Source organism: Canis aureus, chromosome 22 (assembly GCF_053574225.1).
Source record: "Canis aureus isolate CA01 chromosome 22, VMU_Caureus_v.1.0, whole genome shotgun sequence".
In the NCBI taxonomy this organism is placed as follows: domain Eukaryota; kingdom Metazoa; phylum Chordata; class Mammalia; order Carnivora; family Canidae; genus Canis; species Canis aureus.
In genome coordinates this window covers 8,705,248-8,725,998 of record NC_135632.1, presented here as the reverse complement: position 1 = coordinate 8,725,998, position 20,751 = coordinate 8,705,248, and the positions used below count along the sequence as shown (strand labels likewise).

The 20,751-nt window shown below is 35.8% G+C and overlaps 1 protein-coding gene across 6 annotated transcripts in view; it reads right to left on the bottom strand.

Moving 5' to 3' along the window:
* Positions 1 to 4,217: 4,217 nt before the first annotated feature.
* Positions 4,218 to 20,751, bottom strand: part of HLTF (helicase like transcription factor) — a 49,705-nt gene continuing 33,171 nt past the window's right edge. For 2 of the 6 annotated variants that reach the window (XM_077864752.1, XM_077864749.1), the window contains exons 18-25: positions 20,361 to 20,540; positions 14,553 to 14,677; positions 13,896 to 14,086; positions 11,735 to 11,860; positions 11,301 to 11,413; positions 10,763 to 10,943; positions 8,589 to 8,669; positions 4,218 to 6,419 (exon numbers count right to left, since the gene is read on the bottom strand). In XM_077864752.1, the coding sequence (XP_077720878.1) occupies positions 6,267 to 6,419; positions 8,589 to 8,669; positions 10,763 to 10,943; positions 11,301 to 11,413; positions 11,735 to 11,860; positions 13,896 to 14,086; positions 14,553 to 14,677; positions 20,361 to 20,540 (1,150 nt within the window). In that variant the 3' untranslated portion in view covers positions 4,218 to 6,266. The remainder of the gene's footprint in view (positions 6,420 to 8,588; positions 8,670 to 10,762; positions 10,944 to 11,300; positions 11,414 to 11,734; positions 11,861 to 13,895; positions 14,087 to 14,552; positions 14,678 to 20,360; positions 20,541 to 20,751) is intronic. The other 4 variants (XM_077864753.1, XM_077864754.1, XM_077864750.1 and 1 more) reach the window with 3 other exon arrangements.

Sequence of the window (20,751 nt, the reverse complement as noted above, 5' to 3'; positions counted from 1 at the left end):
TGACAAAAGAAACTTGAGACGGTTAAGCAGGCACAAGTTGCAGTGACTCTTACGACCCCGACAACATTCAGGGTTGCCGCTCTTTATTCCCACGATATCCTACTGGTTACACAAGTCAGCCCTGTTCAGCATGGGCGTGAATGAACACAGGAGGATGCGGAATCCTGGAGGCAAGAATGGCCAAGGGCCTCCTTGGAGGCTGGCTACGGAAGAGCTCGAGAACCTGAGGATTTACGTAAAATTGTAAAATATTAAGTGATTTCTGAAAATAAACTACAGTCTTTAGGACTGGTGGAGGAGTTGCTATCATCTTCAGGTACACAAAGCACCGCTTGAGATTTAAGTGCCTCCATGACAGGTGCCATGGTACCTCCCCTCCAGATACTCCTAAATCCAAGGATCTCTGCGTTGGGGGGTGGGGAGCGGTTATCAGGATGTCACCCCATCATAAACTCAGAGAGATGTGTGTAACAAATAGGGAACCGGTTTCCTGGCCTCCTCTAAAGGTAACCAAGGTGACGGGGGAGGGGGGGGGATTGTGTTCCTAAGCATCATTATGAATTATTGAATTCTAATGTAGTTGGTTTCAATCCCCTGGCATTCTTAAAGATGATCTGGTTGTCTTTACAATTTACATTTAAGGCCGCTGCTTTTGCAGCTGCTGGAAACTAGCTTGAACTGAGGACAAAAGAGCTGAAGGGAAGGACAGTTAGTTTACTCTGGTCCCGGGGAGACGGCGGTAATCTAGCCTACCTTTCACCAGGATGAAGGCAGTGAAGTTGCTGATGGATTGGATCTGAAGACTGAGGAAAAAGTAATTGAAGATGAGGGGCTCGAGCAACTGAGTGAGTCTCCAACCTTGCTGCTCCCTAAAACACTGGAGACTTAATAGTAAGTACAGTTTCTTACGCCTCCTCACTTACAAAATCTGACTCAGTAGGTCTTGGTTGAGGCCACAGCATCTCTGCGCCAAGTAACCACCAGGCGATCCAAAAGCCTCTGACCCAAATGACATTTGAGAACCACTTGATACATTGAGGTATTTATACCAGATACAACAGGGAATGAGGTTTTTAGGGATAGATGTGTGAAGAGGTAAGATTGTTGGGGGAGGGGGCTCAATTTCTAATTAAAGCCTTTCCAAAAGACAGTCTCAGCTCTTTGATACAGAAACATCACCATAAATAACATCTGTACGTATATTTGTGTAGCGTTTACCTTTTTAATGTCACTGAGACTTGGAGCATTAAGCTAAGTAAGATTTGGCATGTCCTTAAAATAAGTCTGCCATGGTTTGCTTTTTTGCTTATTACTACAAACGCACAAACGGATTACTGTCTTTTTTTTTTTTTTTTATTACTGTCTTTTTATACTCGGGTTGAGTTATTTGGTTATTTCTCTGGGTTTCAGATGCTGAAATTCAACCTCAAAATAAAACTATGTAACAAAGGAAAAAGAGGAAAGAAAGTTGACTGGGCATTTACATCTCTGTTGTCCTCTATCTATACATAGTATATCTATACATATCTATACATAGTATACACATTTTGCAGATAATCAGAGAATAAGAAAGGTAAATAATTTGCAGACTTTGCAGACTTCAAATTTTTCTACTCCCAATACCAGATTATGCTCTGTATTAAAAAAAAAAAAAAAAAGTATGGTCAAAACAGACAATGAAATCAAAGAAACTTCTCTATATAACCAGAAATACAAATGCCAGAAACCTGGGGAGTAACACAGTGTAGTAATAGAAGAGCTTTCGTTCTGGTGTGAAGATCAGGACCGTGTTTGAAATAGGACTTGGGAGATACCTTTAGCAAAGGCTTTCGTTAAACTGGCTGCTGAAACTATAATGTAAAAATAAATGGATAAAATCCCAGAATAGAATTTGTTGTGAGTTTTGGGCGGGACTTAGCCTCTAAACTTACACACGCATCTTACAAGAAGCCCCGTTACCCTGTTTTCAGCGGTGTTATTGGCCTGGAAGAGGCAGTTTCAGGACTCTGCTGTGACATTGTGATGGATTCAGGTCACCATACATAGCTCCCTGGGCAAAGGCTCCTTACGTCTTGCACTAAGCAGTTTCTTGTGATCTACTTATTCTGTATTCACCTGTTTTTTGAGATCCTGTCAAACTATCATTTCTCACTACTGTTTTTGCCTAGAATAAAAATAGGAAAAGAGTCAAATGTTCAGAAAGGACCTCTGAATGCTAGTCCTTTTCCACGGAGTCAACTCCAGTTGACCTTGAACACGGGTTGAACTGTGAAGGTACAATTACACATGGATTTTTATATAGGTGTGTACACACAGTAACATATACACACACGCAGTACATTACTGTATTTTCTTGTTCGAATTTTAATTTTCTCTAGATTCATTATAGGAATACAGTATATAATATATACACAAAGTATGTGCTGAGTGTTATCAGTAAGGCTCTGGTTAACAGTAGGCGCTATTAGTAGGTAAGTTTTGGGAGAATCAAAAGTTGTATGTGGATTTTCAACAGCACACGCAGGGTCAGCACCCCTAACCCCCATGTTGCTCAAGGGCCAACTGTATATGGATTTACCAAAAGCTGTTATTTTAGGTGATCAAAGCCTGAGTCCCTGGTTGAGATTAACAGAAATCCAGTCTTCAGGCAACCAATACTGGCATGCAACAATAGGTAATCCAAATTTTAAGTGTATTTTGAAAGTCTCTGTGTTGGAAGAGATCACAACATTCAAAGCCTTTTCTTTTGATAGCTGAGAAAAGGTATCAAAGCATCACATTTGGTGAGTGTGGGACAAACATCTCACTTGGTGTTTTTGTCTTAATACTTCTTGTCCTCCCCCCCCCCCTTTTTTTTTACATTGCATAAAAGTGAAAAAGCTTACATAATTCTTGTTTTAAATATTTATTGAAGGCTATTAGCTTCAGAAATCAGAAAGGATGACAGCATCAGAAAAGAGGACAAGTAGATCATAGAAAATAGCATATAATGTGCATGAAAGTATCCAGTTAAGAGGCTAAGAAGTCACTGAACTAGCTAACATTTCTTTCCTTGATCTTTCAAGGTGAAGTACTGACTTTTCCAAGCAAAGCTGCACAATTACACTTCAAAATCTTCTCCAAGGAGCCTAAAATACCAAGGGTCAACTAGGAAGACACATAAAATGGCAACGATACAACTCAGATTATAAAACATTTGATAGAGGATCAACATATTTATTTTTTTTATCTTGTGAACAGTGGCAGGTGGAATAGGCTTTCGCTAGAAGACAAATATGCCTACACAGAGGTCAGATCTGTACCTTCAGAGATTAGCTCCATGCTTGATCAAGGTCTGTAATTCATGCCTAAAATGAATGTTCATCTTAAATCTCCTTACTCCTACTGGTCTTTGCAAGAAGCAATTAAATCTCCTTCACTATAACATTTCTCATGAAATATTTATCTTTTCTTTACCAACATATTGATACCAGGTCAAGTCTTCTTTAAAAAACTACAATGTTGGGGCACCTGGGTGGTTCAATTGGTTATGTGTCTGCCTTCAGCTCAGGTACAAATTTCAGAATGTAGAACTGAAGAAAGGTTACTACATACTTCTTAATAAATGAAGGAAACTATTACACTTTTTACAAATATTTTAACATTAATATAGTCAAAAAGGTTAAACATCTTTCTTATTAAGCCAAATATAAAATTTGTCCTCATGTTTAACATATCTTCCAAATCCTAATGAACAGAATTTTGGCAGGTTCTATAAATAATGGAAAAAAGGTACATCAGTGCCCTTGACTTCCCCCAATAGAAAACCTACACTGCCTGAAGACGCTAGTTTTATTGGCATTCACTAGTAATAAACACAAGGTATTTTCTTGATTTACTATTCCAATCCTAGATTAGGGCAAAATTTCCAATGCAGAGTGCTATCTAGTAATACCACTCTACGTTAAGTATTGCACCTCCTTTTTTTTTCTGACAGATGAGGGAAAAATAATTGGAACTAATGTTTTAGAAGATAAAAGGCATTTAACTTTAAAATGTATACACTGATTTCTAAACAATTTGGTCAAACTGAACAAAATAAAAAGTGTTAAGAATGAGTAAACTTGTATTCTTAGTATTTTATGTACTACCCGTAGAAAGCAACTGTGTAATACAGGTATGAGATTTCATAAAAATTTTCTTCAAAGAAAAAGTCACAAAAATTATGGCACAGAAGCTAATTTTTGAAACTTTTATTGATTTTAAAACAAAGTCCAGTTGAACCACAAAATTCTGTTGGAACCACAAGTGGGAATACAATGTCTTCAAGATATCTCTAAAGCTATTATTCTACATAATGATGAAACAGAATTAACAGCATAGCATAATACGAACTTTTCATTCTGGTGGTTTATATTATTTTCTTAGGATGAATTAAATTTGTTTAACACCATTTAAGAGGACTGTACAAAAACAGGTATTTTTTAAATGACTTGCCAAATTTATCATTATGAATGTTTAAAAACAAGTCTATAAATGGGTAAAGAAGCAAGCAAAGTCTTCACTTTTACAATGAGTTTGCAAGGCTTTGTCTTTCTAAGCAAGAAGAGTTTCTTTTTTGCTGGAAATTCTTTTTGTACTTAATCTCATGGGAGTATTGGTACACAGATACCCACATACCATATTTCATGAGATTTTCATCAACCTGATTTTGTGTAATGCTAGTTCTATAAGGTAAAGAAATTCCCTACTGCTCCTAATGCTAGTAGACCAACCCCAAGTTACTAATCCATTCTTGTCGAAATGTCTGTTGATCCTTTTAACCAGGACTCTGCCCTTACCTGCTGCCAAAGAGAAAAGTTGCTGGGAAGACTCTTGCTGTCTAATCCACTGTTCCTTGGAGCAAGAGACCACCCCGCACAGGGAGGGGGGAATTTAGCTATTGATAGACTTAGCACATATCTAGCCGTATGCCCAGAACACAACACTGCCTCCAACCTCCTCTTTAAGTCAAGTTACTTCTTAACACTATAAGTAAAATACAAGGTGTTCGTACTTCTGCATGGTCAAACAGGAAGCTTCTCCTGTTACAGTAATCTTTCTTTGGATTAAAGTTTCCCTTAAGGAAAAACACCAATATCTATCGTGATTGCCAAATGTAGAGCTTATTTTAAATGTGACTTAGTCATCTAGAATGCCATAGCAACTACTGATGAGAGTCTGATTATTAACAAAATAGAAAAAGAGGACTAATTTTATAGATAAATGTAAGGATGAATTACTGAAGTTCCAAAATCAATGTCTGATTCTAAACACAGTAACAAATCTTTCCATTCAGGATTAAGATGTCTTTAAGAGTTGAAACGATTTTTGGAGGTCATCCAGCCCAACTTCCATCCAGATATCACGCCTCTCACATATAGTAGTCTTCTGAATTATAAAAATTTATAAAGTTATTTTTTTAAAGAAAAGCTACATAAATAAAAATTATCTCTATATATAGAAATACCTATTCAGCAATCCCATAATTTAAATATTCAAATTAAACTGGGTAGAACTGGTTCCTTCTCACCCCTACAGACTGTATTTACACACTAACACATCAAATTACGTTTAAATAATAGTACTACTTGACTGAAATGGAGAAAAAGTGTTCTAACACAGTCCCTAATATTTTCATAAACCTAAAACTGTAAATCACATAAGTGAATTGTATATTGAACTGTAAAAAAAAAAAAAAAAAAAAAGTAACTTGCTAATCTGGACAATGGTCTCATTTAAGGTTTGATTCTGGAATGTAAATACGGTTTTTCAAAATAATAAAATCTCTTGTAGATAGTCTATGTATTAATCGTTTACAAGGACTATGAATCCATCGCATCACAAATGGGAAGCTCTAGTGATTAACCAAATGTGCCCAACACAGAAAATAACTCTATTTGGTCAAAAGTATAAAAGGTCTGACCTTATTCGAAATATGAAAAAGCTGAGTATTTGAAAGATATATGAAAATACTCAGCAAAGACACTGTGAAAACCTGAATAACAAAGTAACTTTCTAAAAAAATTATTTTAGGCCACAGTATATAACAGAACTTATTGCTATTTGAAATATCATTAAAAATAGGTTTATATATAGAAGAGATTATGTATCAGTAATACTAATATAAAACGATATGCTCCTTTTAGAAGACATACTCTCTAGATCTCATTTCTAAAACTCTGTATTGTGATTTCCAAAATTTCTGTATATATCTAATCAAACTGACCTTACCAAAATCCCACATATTATAAATCAATTAAAGTTCTGATTTCATTAATTTTAGCTTGTTTCATTTCATTAGCATTTGTCTTTTTAGTTCCAAAGGCTCCAGCAGCAAGTTCTCTTTTTGTGTTTTGTATTTTCAGCATATTTTCTTCAACAGAATCCTTTACAATGAACTTTAAAAAGAAAAAACAAAAAGTACTTTTTAGGTCACAATATTTAAAATCTTCAATGTAAAAAACGAAATGAAAAAAAAAAAAACGAAATGATTTCTTATAGCATTACATAGTTTCAAAATTGGTCAGTAATCTATTAGAAACTGTTTATCTCTCCTTTTTCTCTCCATATACAATGAGCATATTTAGAAATGCCAGAATAACCAGAGCTGAACATTGCTTTCCCTCATCTCGCAATATAGTTGTCTTATATAAAAAAAGTATGGCTATAAGGCTTTTTGTTACATCTTAAGAATAGCACCAAAACCGGGACGCCTGGGTGGCTCAGTGGTTGAGCGTCTGCCTTTGGCTCAGGGCGAGATCCCAGATCCTGGGATCGAGTCCCACATCGGGCTCCCTGCATGGAACCTGCTTCTCCCTCTGCCTGTGTCTCTCATGAATAAATAAATAAAATCTTAAAAAAAAAAAAAAAAAAAAAAGAATAGCACCAAACCCAGCAAACTTTATAGGCAACACTAACTGCAATACTAGCAAAACAAATTCAGGATTTATTTAAAATGAGATTTTCCCAGAAATGGAAGAATGTGCGTTTATCTGGTTTAACTTATAATGTGGAAAAGGTAAAGAGACATCCTCTCAACAGATGCTTAGCTTATTAAGTAATTCTGATAAAAACCTTGATAAAAAAAATTTCATTAACCTATAAAATACATGTTTCTCAATCTTAAGTGTATCCACTAGAAATTTACTAAGAACAGTATACTCAATGTAAAACAAAAGGAACAGTTCAAAAATGATTACTATCACTGCTAATACAACATCGTATACAGGTCCAGTTACTGTGATAATTAAACAAGATGTATGTATTACATACAACTTTAATGAAACACAAAAAAGACCTAAATGAGAGAAATACTAAATTCTTGTATGGGAACACTCCTTATTTATAATAAAGACCATTCTTAAATTAATCATAAATTCAATAAATCCCAGACAAGATTTCTTAAAGGGGTCTGGTAACCTAAATCCAGAAAGTTAAAGAGTAAATAGGGAATTTCCAAAAAGAAGGGTAGGTAATGAGAGCACTCTGCCCTGCTAGGTATCAAAGCATACTTTTAAAAAACCATTGTAATTCTGAGAGTAATACTGTCCTGGGAAATCAATAAAATAGGAATAAAGTCCAGGAAGGAACACTGATATATATGAATTAGTTTATGGTAAAAGTGAAATTTCAAATCAGTAGGAAAAAAGGATATACTTAAAAATAAAATGGCTTTTCATTTGAAAAAAGAACCATATCATGAATCCTAAACAAGACACAAAATATTTTATAAGCAAATATTTACATCATTCACATACATCCTTAAACCTATTTTGAAAGCAACTTCAAGTTAAAAGAATTCTAAATCCAGAATTCTAGTTTTCTTTTCTTTTTTTAAGGTTTTATTTGAGAGAGAGTGCTCATAAGCAGGGGAGGGGGACTGAGTGAGAGGGAGAAGCAGATTCCCCAATGAGCAGGGAGCCCAACACACGCTCGATTCCAGGATCATGACCTGAGCCAAAGGCAGATGCTTAACCAACTGAGCCACCCAGGCATCCCCAGAATTCTAGTTTTCTTAACCAGTTCTGAAGAAGTACTTGCATATAATATAATGCTCATTATGGCACTGTTCTTATTAGCAAAGTATTAGACCTGCTAAATAAATTATGACGTATCTATTTGTGGATGTAATTGCACAACAGTGTGAAAGGTACATAATGCCACTTAACTGTACACTTAAAAATAGCCAAAATTATACTGTTATGTATGCTTTACCACTGGGAAAAGAATAGGTTTTATATGTTTATATGGTAGTCGCCAGTATATACTATTAAGGGGGCAAAATATGTTGCAGAATATAATAAAGTATGATCCCACTTACCTTAAAATAAATTTTTTAAAGGAGAGATGTATACATACAAATGAATCTATGTAAACAGAGAGAAAGGGACTTTGAATAACATGTAAAACTGCTGATGGTGGTCTCCTCTAAAGGAGATTAAAGCTGACCTTCCTATTTTGTTCTGCATAATTATTTTGCAATCTTGTAACATATTCATGCATTATTTATATAATCTTAAAAACCTTATCAACCTAATTTTAAAATAGTAGAGGGCTTAAAAACTCACTTTTGTGATGATAACTTCTTGCTTCTGGCCAAGTCTATGGCATCTGTCAAAGCACTGATCTTCAGCAGCCGGATTCCAGGCCTAACAAGAATATGAATTACTTTATTACCACCCTGATCTGTGAGTGTTCTGCACAAATCCTTTGATTTCAGTACTACTCATTTACCTTTTACAGACTCAAATTTTTCTGACCAAATTCAGATACTGACATAACTGCTCTGAGAAAAAAAATACACCTCCCCCCCCAACTGTGACAGCCACAGCTATCCCCCTCCCCCATCATTTCACTCCACTGCTTCCAGTATCTAATCCAGTGCCTGATATACAGAAAGCACACAGCATGAGTGCTTGTTCTGTAATCACATAGTATCTTTTCTTTCCATTTTAAAATTGATCTGTCTGCTTAACGGGGGGGGGGGGGGGGGGGGGGGGGGGTTATACATCCTCTTAAATGATTTAATTTATATCAGAAAAGATCTGTAATTTGCAAATTATATAATTTGCAGAAAAAGGTTTTCTCCCCTTTTGCTGGTCTTTTTCTTTCACTTTCTTCCTTATCAAGAAGCAAATAACTTGCGTATCTGTCCAAAAATCATCGTCTAAGATTACCCTCAGGTTAGTTAATATAACAAATACATGGCTACAATGATTTTTTTAAAATCTAACAATAAAATATTAAAACTCTAGCAAAGATTTAAAACTTCATTCACTGAATTAGTAGTCCAGAGTGCCTACAGCAATCTGTGCTATTAGAAAAAGGTACTGCAGGGATCCCTGGGTGGCTCAGCGGTTTGGCACCTGCCTTTGGCCCAGGGCGCAATCCTGGAGTCCCGGGATCGAGTCCCGTGTCGGGCTCCCGGCATGGAGCCTGCTTCTCCCCTCTGCCTGTGTCGCTGCCTCTCTCTATCATGAACAAATAAATAAATAAATCTTTATTAAAAAAAGAAAAAAGGGGCAGCCCTGGTGGCGCAGCAGTTTAGCGCCGCCTGCAGCCCAGGGGTGATCCTGGAGACCGGGGATCGAGTCCCACATCAGGCTTGTTGCATGGAGCCTGCTTCTCCCTCTGCCTGTGTCTCTGCCTCTCTCTCTCTCTCTCTCTCTCTCTCTGTGTCTCTATGAATAAATAAATAAAATCTTTAAAAAAAAAAAAAAAAGAAAGAAAAAGGTACTGCTCCTCTGTGGTGCTTCTCTTAGGTCACAGTTTGGTGAGTAAAGTTCTACAGCTAGGCCTATAGTGTACAACCACAAGTGACAATACTGTATTAGATGCTAAAATTTATCCAAAATATTCCATTAATGGTACTAGTTTCTAAAACTGTGATGCTGGACCACCTGTATCTGAATCACCTATTACCTATATAAAAATGCTGCTTCTGGACAGCCCAGGTGGCTCAGCGGCTTAGCGCCGCCTTCAGCCCAGGGCATGATCCTGGGGACCTGGGATCGAGTCCCAGTCAGGCTCCCTGCATGGAGCCTGCTTCTCCCTCTGCCTGTGTCTCTGCCTCTCTCTCTCTCTCTCTCATGAATGAATGAATAAAATCTTAAAAAAAAAAAAAAAATGCTGCTTCCTGGGCCTCATCCAAGAACTCCTTAATCTCTGAGGACAGAGGTCAGAAATTACATTTTACCTAATTCTTTGCACATTAAAACTTTAGATCATTAGCATCATGATGGTAGCTACTTTGTCTACCTTATTTATAGCCAGATTCCTGGTGTCTCTAAGACTCCCTGACACAACGCAGGATTGTATTATTTGTTAGCCAAATGAATGAAACCACTACACCAAAGCATTACAGTTAATAGAAACTAATTCTATATACAGAGGTAGAAAATCACAGACAGAAATTAAGAACATAGACCCTGATCCTGGTTTGCATTTTACTGTATGATATTGGGCAAGTTATTTTACTTCTCTCTGCTTCAGTTTCCTCACCTGTAAAATAAGGACAATAAGACCTCACAGGGATCTCTCACAGGAATATTATAGAGATACTGTGAGAATTTCAGTTGATATATGTCAAGTGCTTAAAAGAAAGTCCTCAATAAACATTTGTTATTATCTATTTCTAAAGTTTGTCTAAGAATTTTCAGTTACAACAATGAAGGTATTACCAAATTTATTTAAAAAAAAAAAAAGCTTAATAACATACTGAAAAGTCTACAGAATTACTTACTGGATCCATTAAAAACACTCGAGAAGCTGCAGAAAGATTCAAACCAACTCCACCTGCTTTTAAGGACAGAAGCATTATAGTTGGAGATCCTGCTTCAGTGTTTTGAAAACACTGAATTGATTCAACTCTTTTCTTCTGAGCCATGGAACCATCCAAACGAGTAAACACAAATCCAGAGGCTCTAATGGAGGGACAAAAGAGACAAGTAACACTTTACATACAATTTTTAAAATGTTAAGTAATTACAAATTTCTTCATTCAAACTAATCCTTCCACTCATTTATTCAACTCATTATTGAATATTTATTCAAATATTTGCTAACCATCTACTACCATGTCACGTTCTGAAGTCAGTTTTTTTTTCTAATACAGGACTTAATCTTTAAAATTCTAGGCTCCCAGGAAATATTCTTTATTGTGACTACCATTTTAGACAGATGAAATGAATAGAACTGGTAGAACATTATTTTTTGCTCTCCAAATCAAAACACTTACATAAAATCTTTTTACTCACATTGAGAATCAATACTGAATTTACCTGAGCGGTGTTTCTATTAAAGACAGGAATGTTGTAAACTGAGAAACAACTAAACTTTTTATGTTGGGGTTCTTCTTTCTTAAGTCAATCAGTGCATGCATTAGAGCATTAATCTGAAAAAAAACATCAGGACACCCATTAGATTCCATTTTGAATGGGCAAAATACATATAACTTTTTTTTATTAGAAAAGAATGGTCCTGCCCCATTATTTCCCTAAAATGCAAAGTAGAAGACAACTAATGTTTTTAGAAATTAAGACGGAAAGAATACACTCAAACTGAAGTTCCTTGCCTCTTAAATCCACCACTATCAATAAAAATGTTAACACCAACCGAGTATTATATTCAAATGATAGGATTATAAGCAGAATTATTTTAAGATGTGGTATCCTTATATAAAATAAATACTCCAAATATCGTCCATGTGTATTACCTTCGAACTGGATGTCCATTCTGTATTAGACTTTTTCTCAGTGTCACATGCCAGTTCTTCCGGAGGACATTCTAATAAATTGTCTCCATGTATATCATTTCTGCATAAAGGACATTTAGCATGTGGCTATATAAGAAAAAATAAGATATAAGTTTATCCAAGAAACAAATATAAACTTCCCTACAATTTTTTAAAAGTATGGTAAATTCTATATCCTTAATAGCTAACATTAGACTTTTTTATTAGATTCATTCATTTGAAATAAATCTGTACACACTGAACTCCAAGCAGATGTAATATTCTTATGTGTTAAGTGGGACTGGGTAAAAAAGGGAGCATAGCTTATGGTATGTCATCTTGACAAACAGTAGGAATCCAAAACAAGTATTATAAAATAATTAACCCTTAAACATGGGTTTGAACTACAGAGGTCCACTTATATGAAAATTTTTTTCAATAAATACAGCACAGTAAAATAAATGGATTTTCTCTTATGATTTTAGTATTTTCTCCAGTTTACTTTATTGTAAGAATACCACATATAGGGATCGCAGGCTGGCTTAGTTGGAGGACATGCAGTTCTTGATCTCAAGGTCACGGAATGTAAGCCCCACATTGCATGTAGAGATTACTTAAATAAATAAAAACTTTAAAAAGAATACCACATATATAACATAAAAATATGTGTTAACTGTTTATGTTATCAGTAAAGCTTCCAGTCCACAGTAGGTGATTAGTATTAGTAAAGTTTTAGAAGTTAAAAGTGATACACAGATTTCAACTACACAGGCAGTCAGCATCCCTAACCCCTCCCTGCATTGTTCAGGGTGAACTGTACTATTTGCAGACCAGTCAAGAAACCATGAATAACAGTATCTTAAACCTAACTACAACACAGCACACTACTTGGAACTGTCTTTAGAAGGGAAAAATGTCCTTCTTAATAGCTTATAAAGCTGGTCTAGACCTGTTAAATCCTATCAGGCTCATTCAAAGCAGTATTTGTTGTGTCCATTTGTACCAAGACATACTAATAAAATATCTCCTAAATAACTATACACCAAATAACATTGTAACAAAAAAAAAATTCTGAAACTGAAGCTGTTAAAAGTCAATATAGTAAGGTCACCTTTAGGGATAAGGTAACTGACTGGACAGGGACACAAGGAGACAAAAGTAGTAGTTACATGGATATGTTTACTTCATAATCAACTGTACAATCATGATGTGTTTTTTTTCTATATGTATACCAATGAAAATGTTTTTAAAAACTCTACCCTCAGCTGAAAAACTGCTTAAACATTATTCCATTCCAAAAAACTCTACCATAAATTAGAATCCAGACCTACCTTATCCAAAGCCACACTGAGACATGCTAGAAATGTATATAATACCACCAGACTCTAAACACTTAAGTTAAAAAATCATGTTAAGTATCTCAAATTTTTATATTTTAGATATTTTGGATAAATAAAAATATTAACTTCATCTGTTTCTGCTAGAAAATTTAAGATTTTATTTATTTATTCATGAGAGGAACAGAGAGAGAGGCAGAGACACAGGCACAGGGAGGAGAAGCAGGCTCCCTGTGGGGAGCCTACTGCAGGACTCGATCCTGAACCCCGGGATTAGGCCCTGAGCCAAAGGCAGACGTGTTCAACCAGAGCCACCCAGGCACCTGTCTACTAGAAAATTTAAAATTACCTTTGTGTCTCACATTACTGATCTATTTATTGGACAGCAATGATCTTAATAATAGAACTAGGATATTGCCTATGAACATGCCTCCAAAAGTATAGTTGTCTTTTATGGTTTTGTTTTTTTTTAAAGATTTATTTTTTCATGAGGGACACAAAGAGAGACAAGAGACATAAGCAGGAAGAAATAGGCTCCTGGAGGGCAGCCTGATGTGGGACTCGATCCCAGAACTACAGGACCATTCCCTGAGCTGAAGGCAGATGCTCAATTGCTCAGCCACCCAGGCATCCCGTCTTTTTATGTTTAAAAGGACTTAATTAAAAGAAATATATCACTGACATAATTAACCATAAATTGAATCCAAGTGCAAAACTCCTTATAGTCTGTTGGACTTAGGTTTTCATTACACTCAAGACTGACCAGTGTACCCAAACACTGAATCTGTACCTAGGATAAAACTAACCTGCTCATTCTGAATGACTTGGCAAATACAGGGTTTACAAAAGACATGTGCACAATGTGTTATGACAGGAACCGTTAAAGAATCCAAGCAAATTGCACATTCTTCATCAGAACCTGAGCTCAGAATTAACTTCATCTTCCTTATTAACTTCTTTCGTAGTTCTTCAGGTGTATCATTTCCTAGAGAAAAGGCTGAAAAATTAATTTCACAGCACTATTTGTAATATGACTAGACAAGCTAATCTTCCTTATACAGGAAAAAGGTTTTATAGTTTATAGTCTTTATTTAGGCTTTTACTATCTCAGGAAAAAAAATAGTTTAAATTTAAAATTCAGAAGCTAAAATAGTAGCTAACCCATATAATATACCTTACACAAAAGCATTATTAGAATCTGCACATACTACCACAGAATAAAAGGCAGATCCAATTCAAAATGGCAATGTAAGAGTATCTATCACTGGAAATCCTGGAAGACATCATTATTATTCCATTTCATTGGTAAGAATTTGTGGGTATGTTCCAGTTGTGTCCTATTCCAAAAACAACGTCCATTTAACAAATAAGACACTATATTTAGGGCATAAGAAAAATTTCTCATTCTGATTTAAAAATCCCTAACAAATGTAACAGTAGATATGTAAGCCATATCTACTTACCTGAGGGACCACTGGAAGACCCTGCATTTGTAAGAAGGTGAGTATGACAACAAATCTGCCGCAGTCTAAGCAAAAGCCCCAGGACATCCGCATAGTGTGCAAGGACAGTCCCTTCATTAAAATACCTAGAAGTAAAAAAAATGTTAAATATTATGAAGGCCTCTAAACAATATTATTCCCTATTCTAAAACAGTGGAATAAAAATGGCATTGTTCTTCTCTGGAAATGACTTCAAAACAATGGAAAACAGAAAAGCCCAACTACCTTTAATGGAACCACAAGAGATTTGCAACAATAAAGCAAAATATATGAGAAATGGTTACCAATTGCAATAGAAGTCAGATAGGGAGATGCTGAGAGAGAGGACTGCAGATCTCAAACAAACCTGCTAGAGCACAATTCTTCAAAATAGATGGCATGCCCTGAGGGGAAAATCATCATCTTTCATGTGTAAAATTTGACAAAAACAGAGTGCCCGGCTGTGGTCTGAACTTGCAAGGATAAGTTTTACACCAAGAAGAGAAGGCAAGCTAAGAAAACACAACAGACCTACTATGTTTTCAGTAAAGATTATGGGCACACGATTCCACATTATAAGGAACCCTACAGCTTCTGACCTTTGTTGTATAAACACAAATAATACCTAAAAAAACTCAGATATAACCCTGAGTCATAATTAAAAAGGATATTTCCTATTAGTCTGGGACACAGCTATGCCTCCTCTTCCCCCTTCATATTAACTTTTTGCAAATAGCTAGGCCAGAAAGAACTCAAGACATTCAAATATAATAATCAGCAAAGATCAAAGAAGGAAAAAATGGCAATGAAAGAAAACTCACCAAAAAAAATATTGCCATAAAACAAATAAAAATTCTGAGCAAGGATAATGCCATGATTTACTATCATGGCAAAATAACAGATGAAAAATGAGGAGCTACAGCTCAGGAGTGTGAAGAAGAGTGAACCATTAGAGAAATCAAAGTGACACTGAAATCAGCATAAAAGAGACAAACCACTGTGGAAAAACATAGGAAAGAATGTGGGAAACAGAAGAAATAAAAAGTAAAACAAAAATATGTAAAAAATTAGCATAAAATGATACCCATGGAAAACAAAGAACATCCAACACATAAAGATAAAATAATGGAAGAGGGGATCCCTGGGTGGCGCAGCGGTTTGGCGCCTGCCTTTGGCCCAGGGCGCGATCCTGGAGACCCAGGATCGAATCCCACGTCAGGCTCCCGGTGCATGGAGCCTGCTTCTCCCTCTGCCTATGTCTCTGCCTCTCTCTCTCTCTCTCTCTCTCTGTATGACTATCATAAATAAAAATAAAATAAAAAAAAAGTTTTAAAAAAAATAAAAAATAAATAAATAAATAAATAAAATAAAATAATGGAAGAGAAAACATTTAAAAAAACTTTACAAGAAAAAAAAAAAAAAAAACTTTACGAGAGAGAGAGAAAAAAAAAAAAAGCACAGATTTAAATGGTACCACAATGTTCCAGAAAGAAATCAACAGAGAGAGGTATTGGTCAAATTGCTAGACTTTAAAGAAAAACATAAAACAAAATCATGTTTTCAATAGAAATATTCAATAGAAAGTACAGCAAAACAATGACAATACAGGCTTCTGAAGGAAGAATGGGTGATCCAAAAATCATATACATCTATCACATTATTTAGTACATTAAGGCAAAAGAAAAAGTACAGCTTAATGATTAGGAGCACAGACTCTAGAGCTAGACTGAGTTCAAAACCTGGCTTTGCCAATTTAACTGTGAAACTTTGGGTAGGTTTCCTAACTCGCATACTCAACTTCTTCAGCTTTAACAGTGGCATGGTAGTAACATATACCTCACAGGACTGTCATATTAAAAAAAAGTTGGGATCCCTGGGTGGCGCAGCGGTTTGGCGCCTGCCTTTGGCCCAGGGCACGATCCTGGAGACCCGGGATCGAATCCCACGTCGGGCTCCCGGTGCATGGGGCCTGCTTCTCCCTCTGCCTATGTCTCTGCCTCTCTCTCTCTCTCTGTGTGACTATCATAAATAAAAATTAAAAAAAAAAAAAAAAGTTAACACATGGAAAACAGGGCAGCCCCAGTGGCGCAGCGGTTTGGCGCCGCCTGCAGCCCAGGGCGTGATCCTGGAGACCCTGGATCGAGTCCCACATTGGGCTCTCTGCATGGAGCCTGCTTCTCCCTCTGCCTGTGTCTCTGCCTCTCTCTCTCTCTCTCTGTGTCTCTATGAATGAATAAGTAAAATCTTAAAAAAAGAAAAAATACATGGAAAACATTTAGAATAGTGCCTGGGCTATGGTAAGTAATATTTATATCTATCTAGATGTATATATATCTGCTATTAGTAATTGTAGTACTATGTCAACAATTACTTCTAAATATTCAACAATATGGGGATCCCTGGGGGGCTCAGTGGTTTAGCGCCTGCCTTCGGCCAAGGGCGTGATTCTGGAGTCCCAGTATCGAGTCCTGCATTGGGCTCCCTGCAGGGAGCCTGCTTCTCCCTCTGCCTGTGTCTCTGCCTCTCTCTCTGTGTCTCTCATGAATAAATAAATTTTATTAAAAATCTAAATACATAAATATTCAACAATACAAAGAAGAGACAATATGAAGTTGAACTTACAAGCTCTAGAACCAAACTGCCTGAATTTAAATACCAGCTCTGTCATTCACTTGCTGTGTGACATAGTATAAGTTACTTAACTGTTCTGTGCCTCAGATTCTTCACCTAAAAAATGTTGGTAGTAATTATTATACTAAGTTAGATTACTGTTAATTAATACATATAAAGCAGTTAGGTTAGCTTAGTATGGGTAGCTTAGTCAAGCGTGCAACTCTTGGCTTAGGCTCAGGTCATCACCTCAGGGTCGAGATCCAGCTCCATGTTTCACTAACTAAATAAAATCTTAAAAAAAGAAAAAAACCAAAAACATATAAAGCACTTAGATGAATGCAAAACACCTAGTAAGTGCTCAATAAATGTTGCTAAATGTATTATATATTAAAAAGAATACTTTAAAAATAACCTATATATTTTCTAAGGATTCAATAAAGTTATTCCTTTAATCTTTTCAAACAGATTAACCTTCACAGTCTATTCCCTGACATGGTCACTTACTACACTAGAAGTCAGCATTTCCGTTTAACAAATCTCTTTTGAGTACCAGACAATTAGAGTAGAAGCCTCCTCCAACCTCACTAGCCAGTCTCTAGAGGTCTCACTAGACCTCTTCTCTAACATCACTCACTCTTGGTGATCTCATCTAGTCTTGTGCTTTAACTGCCATCTACACGTAGGTGACTTTCAAATATACATCAAGAACATTCCCATAAACTCTAATCTCATATCTGACTACAAGACATCTTCACTTAGAAATCTCAGAGGCATCATACAATCAATGGGCCCAAAACCGAGCTTCTGTTCTTCACTGAAAAAACTGTTCCTTTCTTAGTCCTATTTCTACAAATGGTAATTCCAACCTTCTAGTCATACTCATGTGAAAAACCTGGTGCTGGGGAGCCCTGGGTGGCTCAGCGGTTTAGAGCCGCCTTCAGCTCAGAGCATGATCCCAGAGTCCCAGAACTGAGTCATGCATCGGGCTCCCTGCACAGAGCCTGCTTCTCCCTCTGCCTGGGTCTCTGCCTCTCTCCGTGTCTCTCATGAATAAATAAATAAAATCTTAAGAAAAATAATAAAGAAAAACCTGGTGTTATCTTTGACTCCTATCACTCCTCATATACCATATCAATTAGCAAGCTCTTCTGGCTTTGCCTTCAAACTATAACAGAATCCAGCCATTTTTTACATCCTTCATCACTACTACTACAGTAGTAAAACCACCATCATCTCTTAGTTTGATCACTGCCCACTGTTCTCTTTATTTATGCCCTTACTCCTAGACTCTAAATCTTATTAACACAGCAGCCAGTGATCCTTTTAAAACATTAAGATTACATCACTTTCCTAGGTCAAAACCCTTCAAGGTTTTCTAATCTAATAGAATGTAAAAGCCCAAAAGTCCTTGAAATATGTGGACTGTCTTATGAAACCATTGTGTACTCCCACTCCAATCTCTGACATCATCATGACATCTTGCTCATATTATCCAGACACACTTACCTCTTTGTTGCTCTTCAAACTCACCAAATATACTCTCAACTCCGAGCCTTTATGCTTGCTGTTCCCTCTGCCTGAAATGTCTCCCAACTCCAATGTCTTTTACCTTTTAGATCTTTTCCCACAGAAACCTTCTCAGAAAGGTCTTCAGTGAATACCCTATTAAAAATTGTGTCAGCACTCCCTATCCCCTTTCTCTGCTTTAAATTTTTCCATAAAATTTAATTTTTAAAAATTGTCTCTTCCCTGCCTTAAAGTGTAAACTCCTAGAGGGTGGAGATTTTTGTCTATTATACTGTATCTCAGTATGTGTTACACAGGCACATACTAAATTTTGGTTGAAAGAATAAATAAAGGAACTTTCAATCACCACTGTAAGATTCTGAACTCTGAAATAACTTGCTTAGTTAGAAAAATCTTTTTCAATCTCTCTAATTGCTGTTAAACCTGCTTTGAAATTCAATGGAAGTTCTTAAATTTGAACTTGAATTTATTTTCTCAACCCTCTTCTGCTTTCACTTGTTTCCTACTCATTCTGGTTCCATGGGCACTCACATCAAACATGTCCTTGCTGAACTAGAATTTCTCACTTTCTACCAACCCCGCTCCCTTTATAACCCTACTTTATCAGTTCCTATTCCCAGATTATACATGTTGTTTGGTAAGTCATATTGACTTCTATATATATCCAATACTACGTGAAGCCTATCTACCACTCTAAGAACTTACAACTTATTATAATGGCTGTAAATCCTGCTATCTTCCTCAACTTCCCACCACCTTTCTCTGCAGATACTCTTGTCTCTTATTTCACTGATTATACTCTTTATCCCTTACTAGGCTTCATTTTTCTTCATCAATTTGCTTTATTTTCTTCTCTACCTATAGTCTCCTCCATGTTCTCTTCTCAAGGCAGTTAACCCAAATAAAATGCAAAAATTTGACAGAGCAACCAACTATCAATCCTATGTACCAGTCTTACTTCCATCTTCCTCTTACAAACTTCATGAAAAATGGCCTAACCCTACCTACTGCTACTACTTCCTTATAATTCCCTTATTCCTACAATTTGGTACATGCTTCACTATCCTGGTGAAACTATGTTAAGAGTTTACACCGGTAACTTCTGAATCACCAAATTAAACAGCTTTTCTAAGTCTGCATTATATGACACTACTGACCATTACCCTCTTTCTTGATTATGCGGTCTTCCATGGGATTCTCCAACAGTTTTTTTTTACTTTTTTTCGTAATTCTGCCCTTGACAGAATCTTCTACAATAATTTCTCTTTCCTATTTCTTAAATGTGAACATTCCCAAGGTTTTGGTCCTTAAATAGGTTTATTATCTCTTTATATGTATACTTCTCTCAATGTTTTTATCAATTTCCATGACAGAGAGCCAGGAATAGAAGTGAGCAAAGTCTTCTGACTAGTACTCAGAACTTGACATTTCACATATACTTTTCATTTTCTTCCTAACTTAAGGACTTACTTGGTAAATTATAATACTATTTCATTTACTTCAACTACGAATTTGTAAAAAAGGAATTTAAATAAAGAAGCAAATTAACTTTATACTTCAGACTTTACTAACATTTCTAAGAAATATTATTCAGTTAAATAGGAAAGAAAATAAAAATTATTTTCTAAAATGGCTTTCTTTTTTCCATACCTTCCAATAGTAGCTCTGCCTTCATTTTTCACAGACTGATAAATTTTTCTCTCTTCATCTGAAAGTGTAATGTGCTGAATAAATACTTTACGTTCTGGTAACTCCAAAACAGGTTTGCCTTTAATTTTGCTTGTCTTTGTTCTTCTAAGAGTAATATTTTTAATCAGGGATTGCAAACGCCTAAGTCAAAATAAAACAAATAATTACGTAACTTTTTACTTCTATAGAAGTTGATTCAACAAAGACAAAAAAGAATATTTTAATATATTACTATTTAAGAACCTAAGTAAAGGTTTTTTTAAAAAAAATCTTTTGAGTCTTACCCAAACTGATAATCAGACATAAATTCTACCAATAGTTACAATAATGAATTCCTTGACTTCAATTCAAT